This window comes from Dichomitus squalens, assembly GCF_000275845.1.
Source record: "Dichomitus squalens LYAD-421 SS1 unplaced genomic scaffold DICSQscaffold_15, whole genome shotgun sequence".
In the NCBI taxonomy this organism is placed as follows: domain Eukaryota; kingdom Fungi; phylum Basidiomycota; class Agaricomycetes; order Polyporales; family Polyporaceae; genus Dichomitus; species Dichomitus squalens.
The window spans coordinates 39,683-54,320 of NW_006766897.1; the positions used below are offsets into that span (position 1 = coordinate 39,683).

Genomic DNA, 14,638 nt, shown 5'->3' on the forward strand with positions numbered 1-14,638 from the left:
ACCATCTCATCGCGTAGGTGGCAGCTTGGACATCAGTGCTGTCCGGGGCAAGTGGGAGGAGCGTACCAGGGCTGCTGAAGGTGCGGAATCTGAGAGCCGTCCACTCTCCACAGATCGTCTTGCGACCAGAACGCGATCGGATGGACCGACCGCCTCTCCAACCCGATCTTTGGTAGACAGTACATCGTGGTCGCGTTCTACCGACAGGTTCGCCTTTCCCCCTGCATCCCCGGCGCGAAGCGAGACACTTCCGTCGTCCGAGTACTCGCCCACTCCCCCGTCTAAGCGGCATACATTGCCTGCTCCCATCATCGCATCCCCTTTGTCCCCAAACTCTACAGGCGTAACAGTTGAGCTGCCTGACTCCCCGAGCTCCATTGGCTTCTCTCCTCCGGCGCCACAACGGATTCATCTTCCTGTGTCTACGCCGCTGCAGTCTTCGTCTATTGCAGCTCTGCGGAATCTCAGCTCGTACACACAGACCTCGGACGTCCCAGTCTACACGTCCCCATCGCGATTGCACCGCTCAAATACTCTGGAGAGTATCCATCCCAACTCTACCGGCTCGTCCGTCTCATCTGAGAACTCCGCTCGTTCAGTGACCACCTCGCAGACAACGGTACCCAATTCCCCAGAAGCGTCTTCCGCAGGGTACCGACGTCGACCACTGTCATTGTATGGCGACCGAGACCGCGAAACCACGCCAACCCCGGCTACTCCAGACAGGATCTCACGTCGCCCGCTCTCCAGCCTGGGAATGTCCCGCACGACTTCGCGTTCTCCAGACAAGCGACCAGGTTCTACGAGCGTTCCCCCATCGCCGTCCTCCGCTTCTTCCGCCGCTTCTTCCTCCAGCCCCATGTTCCCTTCGCAGTACCGGAGCTCATACTTGGCCAAGAAGCGTGGGCTCGATCACCTAGGTACCGGGCAGTCTGTCCGCCGACTTGAGCGTATAGCGAGCGGCGATGCGTCAGACGACTGGCTCGACAATACCATTCCAACAGAGGAGCTTCCGCCTCCCACCCCCGAGAAGGACAGATTCGACCGCCGTGAAGAGAGGCCACTACGAGCGCGAGACGGCTGGAGGCAGGCTTCTCCAGAGCGCCTACCTGCCCCAGAATTCAAGCCGGAAGTCAAGCCCTCGCCCCGGCAAGAGCTGGTGATACCTGGTGTTACCAATGCAGATGATGTCGTAGGTGTACCGCGGCGGAAGAGGCTGCTGCGGGACACCATACCGGGCAACGCGCCGTTGCCCTCCTCTCGTCTCACCAGGGGCTTGTGGGCGGACGTTCAGAGGCACCTCATCCAAGCCTATGAATACCTGTGTCACGTCGGTGAAGCCAAGGAGTGGATCGAGGGTTGCTTGGGAGAGGAGCTGCCGTACGGAGTCGTGGAGATGGAGGAGCAGTTGAGGAACGGAATCGCGCTTGCGAAGTTGGTCCGTGTGTTCCAGGGTGAAGGCGCTGTTCGCAGGATCTATGAAGTACGCCCAAAAACATTGAACTTGATGAGAGTGCCCTATTAAATGTTATCGAAGGCACCTAAACTGGACTTCAGGCACTCTGATAACATCAACCACTTCTTCGTCTTCGTCCGCCATGTCGGTCTCCCAGAGGTATGTTGTACCTTGATTTGCATGGTGGTCGCAACATTGACGTTGTGTCTGCAGGGATTTATCTTCGAGTTGACAGATCTGTACGAAAAGAAGAACTTCCCGAAGGTCGTCTACTGCATCCACGCCCTCAGGTCAGTCTCTCCCATCACTTGCGCAAGTAACAGCCTGCTGAGCTATTTTGCAGTCATCTTCTTGCTCGCCGCGGTCTCGCACGACGGATCGGTAATTTGGTTGGGCAGCTACAATTCTCTGACGATCAACTACAGAAGACGCAGAAAGGGCTGAAAGAGGCAGGCGTTCCCATGCCCAACTTCGGGAATGTCGGACGGGAGCTTGCCAAGGAGATCAACGAGGAACCTGAAGAGGAATCGGAGACTGAGGACGAGCGTGAGTCCTTCGCTGCGTCTTCCTGTGCAATCAAACTAAGTTCATTCGTCAGGTCGCGACCGCCTGTTACTCGAGTGCGAAGATTCCATCATCGCACTGCAGGCTGCAGCACGTGCCTTCCTTGTTCGTAAAGACCAGGTCACCCAGCGCGCGCGCATGCGGCTCGCAGAACGCTACGTGCCGAAGGTACAAGCCATCGCTCGGGCCGCTCTCGTCCGCAAGCAGCTGCGACAAGACCGCGAGCAGCGTCGCGACCTCACGCCTTTCATCCATGCCTTGCAGGCTCAAGCTCGCGGCGTGCTCCTTCGGAGGCAGTGGAAGCAGCATCTGCGTCGGGTCAAGTCTGTCGCTCCGTACATTGTGAAGGTCCAAGCACAAGCTCGTGGGGTTCTTATCCGGCGCAAGTTCCAGAAGCTCAAGGCTGCCATCCGGGGCTGCAAAGTCTCCGTTGTCCAGCTGCAGTCCGTCGCTCGTGCTCGCATAGCCCAGCGTAGCCACAAGGAGATCGCGAAATCCTTCGCGAAGCCCGTGGTTTTGGACAACATCGTCGCGCTCCAGGCTCACGCGCGCGGCGCCCTCACACGCGCTCGTCTAACCCGCCAGGATCGGCAGTTGGCACGCGCCGAGTCCGGCGTTGTCGGTTTACAGGCTCAAATTCGGGGTGTGCTTGTACGGAGACAGGTCCATACACAGCTAGCGAAGTTGGATGATATCACCAACATCATCGTTCGCATCCAAGCCGCTGCGAGGACTTACATTGCCCGGAAGCGACTCCTTAACCTCATCCGCAGCCTTCGCAAGGCAACTCCTGCGCTTATCGGTCTTCAAGCTATCGCTCGTGCGAAGCTTGCCCGTCAGCAGCATGCCGCTATGCACAAGGCGCTCTCCGAGGTCAAGGTTGTCAAGGCCGTCGGTGGGTTCCAGGCTCGTGCGCGCGCAGCACTCGCTCGCTCTCGCCATCAGGAGCAGCAGAAGCGCCTTGAGTTTGTCGAGCCAGACGTCGCGGGCTTCCAGGCCGTCGCCCGTGGCTACCTCGTTCGTCGAGAGTGGAACGCGTGGCGCGACTTCCTCCGGAGCAGTCACCCGCAGGCGACCATCCTGCAGGCGTTACTCCGCGGCGCGATGCAGCGCAAGAAGTTCCGCACGAAGATGCAGTACTACCGCTCGAATCTCGACAAGATCGTTCAGATCCAGTCCCTCTTCCGTGCTAAGGAGACCCGGGAGCAGTACAGGCAGCTCACCCTCGGTACAAACGTCAGCGTCGGCACCATCAAGAACTTCGTCCATCTGCTCGACGACTCCGAGGCGGACTTCCAGGAGGAGATCAAGGTTGAGCGTTTGCGTCAAGAGGTCGTCAAGCGCATTCGTGAGAACCAGGCGCTGGAACACGACGTCAGCGAGCTTGATGTCAAGATTGCCCTTGTCGTGCAGAACGTGAAGAACTTCGAGGAGCTTGTGAAGGCTAGGCGCCGTCTGGGTACCGATAGTGCCGCTATTCATGCCGCGCGTGCATCCGTCCTTGCTGCCCACGGTGATCCTTTCGCGAGCCCTAGTACTCTGGATCGGACGGCCAAGCGCAAGCTGGAGTTGTACCAACAATTGTTCTACCTGCTTCAAACAGACGGCAGGTACCTGACGCAATTGCTCACGAGCATGGCCGCTGAAGATAACTGGGAGAAGAACCGCCGCATGATCGAGCGAGTCACTCTCGCCCTCTTTGGTTATGGCCAGGCAGCGCGGGAAGAGTATCTTATGCTCAGGTTCTTTCAGGTAAGAAGCTATTTAACGTTCCTCGTGTCCTCGCGCTCACTTGTCTTTGCAGACCGCTATTCAACAAGAAGTATCTGCTGCGAATTCGGTAGACGACATCATCCATGGCCACCCTACATTCATCAACGTCGCCGTCCATTATTTGCGGCCCAAGCAGACCACTTACATTCGGGATACCCTTCAAGGCGTGATCCGTGAGGTAGTCAACGCTGACGATCTGGACCTCGAGACCGACCCTTCGGTGGTAAGTGGTGGTCTACTCGGTCGATGTGACGCTCCTCATCAACTTCGTATTCTAGATATACCGTTTGCGCAGGGACATTGAGGAAATGAGGGCTGGCGCAGCTGGTAGTAAAGCCAAGGACATTCCGTTCCATCAGGCTCTTCAAGATCCTGATACCCGCGCGACATACATCCGCCGTAAGTTATCCTCAGATGCTAGGGCGTTTGACCCCAACGCTTATACGCGATGCAGATTTGCAAGTTCTTCAGTGGTGGACGGAAGAGTTCGTACGGGCGATCACATCTTCCCTCTCGAAGATGCCGTACGGGATGCGGTATTTGGCTAGAGAGACCCTGAACGCTGTTAAGGTATTTTTCTCTCAATGTCTTGCTTGGAGAAACGCGTTCATTGTTGTGCTCCAGGCCAAGTTCCCTGACGCTCCTGCGGAGGCATGTGCGGCCTGCGTGGCGAGGTTGGTCTATTACCGCTATATCAACCCTGCTATAATGTAGGTGGCTTGGCCTTACTTCTCATATGAGTCCAAAGGCTCACTTCTCTTGCAGCACTCCAGAGACCTTCGACATCGTTTCAACAACGGTCGACATCGCATCGCGCAAGAACCTTGCCCAGATCTCTAGGATGCTTACTCAGATCACGACTGGTTCTGAGTTCAGCGAAGAGCAGTTGGCATATCTCCCTGTCAATGACTATGTTCGCAAAACAATCACGTCCTTTGCAGCGTGGCTTTTGGAAGGTTGGTAACCTCTGCTATAACGCGCTCACTACTCTATTGACCGCTTGTAGTTGCTAATGTCCCTGATGCTGAGACCGAGTTCCATGCCCATGAGTTCCTTGATGCGACTATTCAGCCAAGACCCATCTGGATCTCCCCCAACGAGGTGTACTCTATGCACAGGTTCCTGTCCCAGTACCTCGACCCCCTGGTATGGTCCACCCTTCCTGCCTCATCGTTACGAAGCTGACAGTACATATAAGGCACCCACAAAGGATGACACCTTGCGAGTCATTCTTGCTGAGCTTGACGGCGTGCCGAACGTCGGTAGCGACGAGTTGAACGAGGCACGAGATACCGCGATTGAACTGCAGCTTTCGAATCGGTTTGCGAGGGTCAGAGGTAGGTTACACACCATATCTGACGACTTCTACTCACATCACAAACAGATCCGCGAGCCGACGAGAAAGCCCTCTGGGTACAGGCAAAGCGGGCTGTTCTAGCTATTCTTCGTGTGCAGCCCGCGAAGGACCTGGTGGAATCGCTCATGCAGCCTGTCACGGACGAGCACGAGTACGTTTGGGAAGGTATCTTGGAGGAGATGGAGCGGGACACGATGCGCCATCAACGACGGATGCCATCGACTCATGGCGGAGACGCTGCTTATCGCTTGGAAGACATCAGATCGTATGTATCCTTCCCGATACGTGTGCTTGTGCTGACTTTCGATCGCAGTATGACGTTCCGCGAAGTCAAGGCGCATGCAATTTACTTCCTTCTCGAGCTAGAGAAGCAAGGCAGAATCACGCGTATGGATGGGTATCAGGGTATCCTCAACGCCATTGCAGGCGATGTTCGTAGCAAGAATCGCCGAAGGGTGCAGCGTTTGCACGAAAAAGAGAGCCTAGAGGAATCGCTCAAGCACCTTGCGGAGCGAAAGAAGTACTTTGAGGAACAGATCAAGCAGTACCACGATTACGTCGAGACGGCCATGAATACGATGCAACGTGGCAAGGGGTCGGTTCCCGCTTCAGTATCGTCTCAGTAGACAGTACTGACAGTATTTTTCTTTCACAGCAAACGACGTCTCCTCCCGTTCACCCAACAGTATTTCCACATGCGCGAGCTCCAGAAGGCCGGCAAGATGCCTCAGTTTGGCTCCTTCAAGTACTCTGCGCAGCGTTTCTACGACAAGGGTATTCTACTCTCTATCGAGAATTATTCGCCTCGTCAGTTCGACAAGCTGGATATCGTCATATCATCCAACGCGGTCGGCGTATTCACCTTCGAAATCTTCAATCACGCACTTGGCATCACAAATCGTATGGCTACCCAGGACATCAAGATGGAAGACCTCTTGCAGGCTCAGTTCGAAGATCGTGCTTCCTTGTCCTTGTTCAACGGTCTTGCCAAATTCAACCTGAATCTATTATTATGGCAGATCAACAAGAAGTGAGTGCACAACATCGCACCGATGCTAAAAGCGTTAACTGTGTCTCTAGGTTCTACCGCTAGTAGCTCTGTGAAAGTGCTTTGCTGCCGTTGCTATCATTTACGACTCGTCATGACCTCATGGCTACTCTATACGCCTCATTATTGTAGTGACTCACATACTCACTTGTACTGCTACGCAAGAGCGCACCTCGATGTATCATGACATCTTCCCTCTGTCCCAAGACTCGCTTTGTCATTACTGCAATACATTCTTCCATCTGTCAGCTAACATGCAAAGACGTCGATGGTCCATTTGTCGAGATAGGTGATGTAGCTTTATCGTCCAGTGTCCATTGGCTTGCTCGTTGAAAAGGGCAAATTCATTCATTCATAACAGCTGACCACGATCCAGACTGCCGAGCTTGCCAGCAGTGCCGACAATAGCAAATATTTTCCTCCGCGGATGACCTGTCGGGGGCTGACCATTATGCTACAGAGCAGTCAGCCTTCAGCTGCAGTGCTTATTAAGAGCTCCAACTTCTTCCTTCTCTTCATCCTATCCTCCCCATGACTTGTCTCTTACCCTCGCCTAATTCCTCCTGTGAATGGTTCCAACTTCTGGTCGGCATCAATACATTGCTCACAACAGCCCCGGGCCCCTCAGCTGCTCGCTGTCCCCGCTCCGACATACGGCCGTGCCGGACCTCGTCAAGATGCGTCTCCGCCGTGGCCCCTCCCCAGTTCTTCGCTGACTGCGTCCAACGACCCGGGGCGAGGGCACCCGACGTGATTCGCCGGGCTTCGTGCACGTCAAGGAGCAGGTAAGACTTCTGTTCCCGAGGGAGGGACTTCGGTCCTGGCGCAGACCTTTTCGTGGTCCTCGGGATGAGTACCCTCTCACCAGGGAGGGGAAACCAACATGCGCTTTCACAAGGTGTGTCCGTAATGCCGTGCACTTTGGCAGTATTCGTCGACGGCTTCAGAGCCGATCTTCCCCATGTAGATTATATCATGATCGCTCTTGTGCATTCGAATCCGAGCACCGTCCGCACTGCGAATTGGGCAGTCCTTCCAACGTTTTGGTGTTTGAGCTCTGAATTAGTCCTGCGCGCCCTGTTCGTCGCCAAGGATAGGGAGGGGCTTCTCATCGAGTCCCGCCCGTAAGCCATGCCATTATGTGACTCACCAAACACGACAAAGTCATCTTTTCGACATGTCGGGGTCTGGCAAATCCACAGCATCCTGATCCCAGTTTACTCGCCTTGCTATGCTGTTGCTGTTTCTTGCAGCCATGCTCCGTGGCTACGCCGGACACGTATAGAGGTGTATTCATATTCCTAACGAAACTCTTCCTTTCGACAACCACACCGAGTATCCAAGTAGCTGTCAATGTGAGAGCTTCTGTGGTGCGGACAAGAGCTCGCTGTCAATGATGCTATGCGGATACCATGCTTCATGTCCACTGTACTGACAGAGTGGTCGATCAAGCACAACACACACCCCTCTCATGGAACGCGGACAGCCCCAATATGAGACTCGTTCGATCCGTACGATTGATCTAGTAAGACAAGGAAAGTCAGCCACTAATCAGGGATATTTGACAGAGAGAGCCTCGAGCTCCCTTCGCGTGCCCAAGGCGCGCGACTTTTTGACCGCACCGTGTTGGGCCGCGCAGCGGCCCGTAAACCGGGCTTCATCCGACTATCGCTCCTAGCGCAGCTCAATCATACATCGATGTTGCTGAGACTGGCTGCTTGCTAAATCCTGACAGAAGACATCGCATATGGAAGTCTGCACACTAGAACGAATTTCACGGATTGTATGGCAACCTATCCTTTCTCGATGCATCTGACTTTTGTTTCCGTACAGTCGACTTGGCATTGTCATCCCGATAGCTGACAAACCCGGCAGCATGTTTCTGGCAACGACCTACACTCTTGCGCCTTGTGGCCGGATTCCTCTCAGCTCACGTGGAAGGACATATAAAGAGAGACTCACTCACTGATCTGACTGCTCTCAGCCGTAGCTCGATACGCCCGTACAAGCATCATGCCCGGCCTCCTCTTCGTCTTCTCAGAGCCCGGCCCAGCCGTCTCCGAAGCTGAGTTCAACGACTGGTACGATAACGAGCACGTCCCCTTACGTCTTCCCGTCCCCGCCTTTCTATCCTGGTCTCGTTACGTCGCCACGGACGACAAGAAACCCTCTTACCTCGCTCTCTACGACCTCACCCACCCAAACGCGATCAATGAGCCCCCCTACTCGACCCTCGCAGACACCCGCTCCGACCGCGAGAAGGACATCATCTCCCGCCTCGCCGTCCTCGACCGCCGCTCGTACTCCCTCCACGAGGTCGTGCACCCGCCTCGCGCCGGCGACGCATATGACCCCCGGAAGCCCGGGCCGTACCTCAGCATCGTCCAGATGGACATCCCCGACGAGCTCGTCGACGAGTTCAACAAGTGGTACGACGAGGAGCACATCCCGCTCTTCTCCAAGATCCCGCAGTGGGAGCGGAGCAGGCGCTTCGTCCTACAGGACGCCGGGGCGACGGGCACGGACGAGAGCTTGAAGCCCGAGGGAGGGCGGCCGCAGAGGTTCTTGGCGATCCATGAGTGGTCCGATCCTTCTGCGACTGAGACGGAGCAGTTCAAGGCTGCCCTCGCCACCCCGTGGACGAAGCGGTTTGTTGGGATTGCGACGCGCTTTGAGCGGCGGCTCTTCAAATTCACCCGGAGCTGGGAGAGGCAGTGAGGGCATGATGCACGCTGTGCGACGTCGCAGTCGTGAGTGTCTCAATCGTCGTATCGTCCGACAGTTATCGTTCATCGTAGTACCGACCAGAACAAACCAACACGACTCTTGGTGGGATGAATACGAAGCAGAACCCACATAAAACACCCCCGAACGAAGTTGTTCTCTACCAAGCACGTGTACAAAAGAATCTTCTGTAGCCATATATTCGAGCTGAGTACATTAGCCTTCCAGTTACATGCCTAGAGACCTCCGAACGCTCGATTCGACATGTGGGACATCCGCCCAGCACAGGTTAACCCGTGGCGCCTGCCGACAACGCGTCCTCGCCAAGAGGATGCCCAGCGAACGACGATAGAATCGGTAACAATTAGGTAGGCAGACCCCTCAGCGGGTACAAGGCTCGCGCCTCTGATACGCTCTGGCATAATCCCGGTACTGAACCAACAACAAGAGGCAGATCTCAACAAATGAACAGACGCGAATGATGTACTCCTTCCTGCGGTGGGTGAGGTCTGGCTTGGGAGGACCCTTTGCACCGGCCGCGTCAATCACAGCAATCTCCTCATCCGTCAGCGCGGTTCATGAAGCATCAGGGTGTCTTGTACTGTAGCACTAGACGGACGGAGAGACGCAACTCAGAAATGTCAGCGATGGCGAGCTACTCCTCCAGATGCTCCTTCCTCGAGCTGATTGCGACAATCGAGACACCCTTGCTTGTGACCCACAACAGAAGAATTCGAGTAGGCGTGGCGTCATCCAAGATTAAGCCACGCTCGTCAGAGCGGCTTCTCTTCAGGGTTTCGGGTACCTTCGCTCTCGCGACCACCCGCTCGTGTGTCTGAGGGAGGAGGGAAACCCAAAATGCGGCGCTCTCTTGAGGGACGTTCTTGGATGGCTCGACTTCCGGAGCCGCTGTCTCCAGGACTATATACACCAGCACCATTACCACCTCTCTCGCGATACTAGTTCATCCCACATCATGCAGACAGTTTCGGACGAGCCAGTAACGTGACCGCGGCTACACTCATGAAAGGCGACGTTAGTATTGCGACATATTCTCTTGCCGTTTCATGGACGAACTCGTGAGCCAATGGCTTCTCCTACACGGTCAAGCTTGCAATAAGTACTCTTGTTTTGACATCTGCGACTGGTCCCAGGCCAGGCGTTCCCATAGCCTCAATAAAGCCGTCAGCTCGTTATCATACACGATACACGGTCCTATTATTGTACACTGAAACATTGCTCTCAGACGCTTCTCATATTCGTAATTATATCGTAAAGCGGAACTCAGGGTGCCGGTCCCCTATGGGTGCACGAGTCTTCCCCGATTCCCACAGTTCCTGATATCTCACCAAATTCTCTTGCCTGCGGCCCTCCGCACGAGCCTTGTTCTCCCACCTGCAGTACATCCTGGGAAGGCGTGAACGGGCGGCGGCCATAGCAAACAAGAATAGGGGGCTTACACGTTGCAAAATATAGCCAGCCAGGCGACGCAAACGAAGCCAAGAACGATGCTATGGCCGCGGATGTATGTCGGGGCTTGAGAAGAGTCGTAGGCAAAAGTGGCTACGAAACCGCTGATCGCGAAACAAGTTGCGTGAGAGCGAGCGGCGGCACCGAGAAGAGACCCACGGCGTACCCGCAATTGGCAAGTCCTAACTGAAGTGCGACCGTCGTCGCTTTCTTATAGTGTCCTGCGCTATTATTTGGTAGGATAGATAGGATGCACGGTCCGCAAGGGTATCTTGAGAAGGTATCGTCAACATCAGCCGTGACTGAACGGGCCTCAAGAGACATACATTCCCGCGGCCATCAGAAACACTATCCGTTCATGAGTTGGTTATATATGTCAAGCAGCGGAATCGACACATACCTGCAGCATAGCGCTGTACATTGTTCTATATGGTGCTGAGCGTCAACATCGATCTCATCGCCATAACAGACCGCTCACCTGTGCGGCGATGGCAAGGATGTACCCTAGTGATTGGTAGGTTAGCTGCTGGCAACGAGGCTATGATGGTGAGGAACTCGCCTGCAATGCTTATCGGCAAGAACATGAGGATGAAGGGACCTCTCCATTTGAGTTTGTCACTAGCAACGGCTACTACGACCGTGAGAACCACAGCCGGGACGTATGGCGGGACTGGAGAGAAAATGAATTTGCGTACAACCTGAGAGACCAGGACAACCAACCTGTGTGCAGCTGAGCTCTGCCCCCAGCATACCCGAGTCCGGCAACAATGGTGGGCCTAAGTAACGATGTCAGATTGAGGGCTTGCGGACGATGGTAACAGCTTACAAGAAGAGAGAGAACGAGTACAAGCTGACAATGATGCCCATGTACGCTAGGGCAGTCATCCAGACTTGAGGATCCTTGACACCTATAATTGCGTACTCCTTTGAACAACTCTTCGTTAATGGGGAGGAAGTTGGCAAACCTCGCAGGACCTCGCCCCATTCGAAGCTCTCATCCTCTGCAACAATGGCTTCCACCATGTGCACTTCCAGCTTAGACTGGGTAGCCTTTGCAAGATCGCCACTTGCGCCAATGATACGCTGAGACGGTTCAGAGAGTGGCGCGGTGGTGGTGACCCCAAATGATGTGAGCAGACGATTCACTGTGGAAGTATGAGCATGGATACCTTAGCGCCAATAAAATGTAATATCGTATTTAGCTTACTTGCAAACTCGCGCTCTTCGTCCGTGAAGAATTTCGCCGATTTGATATCCGCAGGTAGGAAGAGCATGGACGTGAGCGCAATAATGACCGTGGCGATGCCCTCTAGGATGAATATCCATCTCCAGCCAGACTGACCTGCGATACCGTCCATCTTGAGGATCGCAGTAGCCAGCAGACCTAGAGGTGACATATTTTGACATGAGTGCAAGGAGATGACGGAGAGCGTGCGTACCTCCGAAAGCTCCGGATAACGATGCAGAAGCATAGAAGATGCCGACACTTCGGTAAACTCAGCGCTCAGGTACAATATCGACCGAATTGAAACAGAAAATCTCTCACCGCTGCTGGAGTTCATGCGGCTTGTACAATGTACTCAAATAGAGCATCTGGTGACATTGTTAGAATATGACGTCCCGCCGTAGAAGTGTTTAGTCTACCCACGATGCCGGGCAAAAGGCCTCCTTCACACAAGCCTAGGAAGAACCGTATAGCCACTAGACCGCTGTAGTTCTGCACCAGGCCGGTCATGGTTGTCACTGTACCCCAAAGGGTTACAAGGAATGGAAGCCATCGACTGGGTTTGAATTTCTTGAGCACCCAATTGGACGCTGCGAAGCTGTATAAGAGTTGTGGTACACAAAACACCTGTTTGAAAGGCTTACGCAGCTCAACGATGATATATGAGACATAGAAGACTAGAGATATCAGCGACGAGAGGAGATCATCCAAGTCCCAAGACTGCTTACTGGCGAGCGCCGTATTGAACTCGTTGCCCTGAAGATGAGTGTCCCGTTCTAGCCCGGCAATTCTGGCATCGGTCGATAAGCGCAAGATTTATGCTATAAGCCGTTTATGCAGGCTCACCTTGCATTTCCGATGTTGGTTCTGTCGATGAAGTTGGCGAGCCACAACTAGGCGACAGTTTAGGAGGTTAGTTGCGCGATCTGTGATTAATGCAGGTAAACGCACAAAGGCTAACGGTGGGAGGACATGTATATCCAACTTCCATAAGACGCGGCTTGTGAGTTTCCGTTCGCGTTGTTCGAGCTCCTCTATGGGCATGTTGGCAGGATATGTTCAGAGCTTGGGCTCGTCCAACAAGGCAGGACTGAGACGAGCGGCAGAGCAGCCTAGCAAGGTGGAGGACAGGGAGAAGACCAAACGCTGCTCACTCCCATTACCCCGCGATATATCTACGGATTACTTCTGTCTAGAAGGTTTGACCCGTCAGGGACTTAGGCACGGATCCCAGGATTATCTCGTCATATACCCATCGAGCAAGAAGAATTCGACGGCCTTGGATGTCAGCCGTGGCTTTGGGGTGGGTCACAAGTGCGGAACCAGAATCTGGATCTTGATGTTAGCGAACCTAAACTACCGCGTACGAGCGTTACACGACGAGCGCACCTATTTTAGAGCCTCAGCTGATCATGTTGCGGCGAAACGCCTCAATCGCCCCGCGGACAAATGAAGCACAACGGTATCAGAGACAGGCGTGCGCCGAGACAACGGGACGACGCGCTGCAACAGATGAGACTTAGTCGCACGTCTGCGCTGGCAGTCGACTCTCCAGGCCCCTCAGGCGATTTAGGAACGACAGAGCCGGTATCTGAGCAAAGTCTCCTATCTATTCAGATGTATGGAGGCTTCGTGTCGACATGGATGGAACCACAAGACGGGCTGATCAGGGTAAGTACTATACTATTGGCAAAGAACCAGGGGATCAGCGTACCGACTTATGTATTATGTGGCGGCAAATTCTGGAATTCATAGCCAGGCGCCATTCTTGCGAGATATCCTGGTCCGAAACGGAGGATTGCTGAATCACATCCAGTCATATAACGGCATGGGGCGAAGTAGCCTGGAGGCAACAAGCACGCGTGTGGGACTTCGCTGCCACCCCAAGGCGTCTATCTGGAAGCAATTGGGACAGTACTCATGGCGCGTTACAGTACTTAGCGGCTAAAGTCCATAGTGCAGTCCACTGGCACTTCAAGTTCATTTAGTAACGAGTCAAAAGGTACGAGAAAGATGGAACGCGATTGAAACCGTCATTAGGTACAGGGTATCTACAAGCTGGAAGGCATGGTTCAAAGCACATTGATGTCCCTATAACTTCCTGAGAGTCCGCGCTTACGTTAAGAATAGCTGCGATTTACGATACATGAACGGATGTGTCGGATATGGTCCCAATGAACGCGGAGAATCCATGGCCCAGGATGAGCGTGTGCGTGCGCGCGACGTTCACAAATCAGTCTTGTCCGTCATCTTGATCTCCTTCTCGATCCCACCAATCTGGTGGATGTGCGACACGAGCGATGTGAGCGTGATGGCATTCACTGGGCCCTTCCAGCCGTCTGGCAGCCTCTCCTGCCCAAGCCACTGCTTGAGGTATGACTTTGGCACCACAAGCTTGCCTCCATTCGTAGCAGTCTCGGAGGCCTCCTTAGAACCAGGAACGATGCCGAAGACCTCATAGATGAGGTCGAGCTCGCCTTTCGATACGACGGCGGGCACAGAGCCTATCGGCCGCGAAGCATCTTGGCGCGTTACTTGTGCTTGACAGAGGTCGTGAAGGGTGAGGAAGTCTGAATCGGAGGTGTCGAGGAGCTGATGAAGGAGGTCGGGGTCGACCCGAGTGGGAGCGAAGGTCTCTCCCGGGGCAGTGTCATCGTGGACCAGGGAGCCGTCGTGTTCGATGACGTTGTGCTTCGCTAGGTCATGAAGGTCGAGCTTGCACGACAAGCCATCCCAGTGGCCACATTTCGCCAAACCGCCATACACGAGTGTTTGGGTGAAAGCCGCATCAAGCTTATACTGCTGCTCAATTGCGGTAATCAGCTGCGAGGCAGTCACGTTGCGTCCATCGCGAGGGCTGAGTGGCGGTCGTCAGAAGACCTTTGAAGTAACTTTATGACTTGGGACTCACAGGTAGCCATGGTTGGCTAGTGCATTCAGAGCGGGGCAAGGAGAGCGGCTATCACCAGGAGTCGCCGGCACATAAGGATGGCTATCGTTGACGGGCATGACGGTCGTGAT

The 14,638-nt window shown here is 54.5% G+C and overlaps 4 protein-coding genes across 4 annotated transcripts; 2 read left to right on the plus strand and 2 right to left on the minus strand.

Annotated features, from left to right (window-relative positions):
* Positions 1 to 859: 859 nt before the first annotated feature.
* Positions 860 to 6,184, plus strand: DICSQDRAFT_60830 (uncharacterized protein; the record flags this gene model as incomplete). Its single annotated transcript, XM_007365884.1, has 15 exons — positions 860 to 1,483; positions 1,538 to 1,615; positions 1,670 to 1,746; positions 1,800 to 2,002; positions 2,055 to 3,772; positions 3,825 to 4,016; positions 4,072 to 4,192; positions 4,248 to 4,363; positions 4,418 to 4,503; positions 4,559 to 4,749; positions 4,800 to 4,939; positions 4,992 to 5,130; positions 5,178 to 5,415; positions 5,464 to 5,745; positions 5,806 to 6,184. The coding sequence occupies 15 exons, from the start codon at positions 860 to 862 to the stop codon at positions 6,182 to 6,184; spliced, it is 4,584 nt and encodes a 1,527-aa protein (XP_007365946.1).
* Positions 6,185 to 7,942: 1,758 nt separating this feature from the next.
* DICSQDRAFT_86477 (uncharacterized protein) lies at positions 7,943 to 9,059 on the plus strand. The gene is made up of 2 exons (XM_007365885.1): positions 7,943 to 7,981; positions 8,032 to 9,059. Exon 2 carries the CDS (start codon positions 8,212 to 8,214, stop codon positions 8,914 to 8,916), a length of 705 nt encoding a protein of 234 aa, XP_007365947.1. The 5' UTR covers positions 7,943 to 7,981; positions 8,032 to 8,211; the 3' UTR covers positions 8,917 to 9,059.
* Positions 9,060 to 10,187: 1,128 nt separating this feature from the next.
* On the minus strand, positions 10,188 to 12,661 carry DICSQDRAFT_147198 (MFS general substrate transporter; the record flags this gene model as incomplete). The annotated part of the gene is made up of 17 exons (XM_007365886.1): positions 10,188 to 10,329; positions 10,383 to 10,496; positions 10,559 to 10,663; positions 10,719 to 10,740; positions 10,793 to 10,817; positions 10,896 to 11,062; positions 11,113 to 11,168; positions 11,219 to 11,300; positions 11,358 to 11,537; positions 11,600 to 11,776; positions 11,832 to 11,878; positions 11,939 to 11,985; positions 12,041 to 12,207; positions 12,262 to 12,294; positions 12,346 to 12,407; positions 12,464 to 12,510; positions 12,569 to 12,661. The coding sequence occupies 17 exons, from the start codon at positions 12,659 to 12,661 to the stop codon at positions 10,188 to 10,190; spliced, it is 1,566 nt and encodes a 521-aa protein (XP_007365948.1).
* Positions 12,662 to 13,679: 1,018 nt separating this feature from the next.
* Positions 13,680 to 14,626, minus strand: HTP4 (Cloroperoxidase; the record flags this gene model as incomplete). The annotated part of the gene is made up of 2 exons (XM_007365887.1): positions 13,680 to 14,474; positions 14,529 to 14,626. The coding sequence occupies 2 exons, from the start codon at positions 14,624 to 14,626 to the stop codon at positions 13,844 to 13,846; spliced, it is 729 nt and encodes a 242-aa protein (XP_007365949.1). The 3' UTR covers positions 13,680 to 13,843.
* Positions 14,627 to 14,638: the final 12 nt, after the last annotated feature.

Bases quoted from the DNA above. Each gene is read 5' to 3' on its own strand.
- DICSQDRAFT_86477 (XM_007365885.1), top strand. From the start codon at position 8,212: ATGCCCGGCCTCCTCTTCGTCTTCTCAGAGCCCGGCCCAGCCGTCTCC.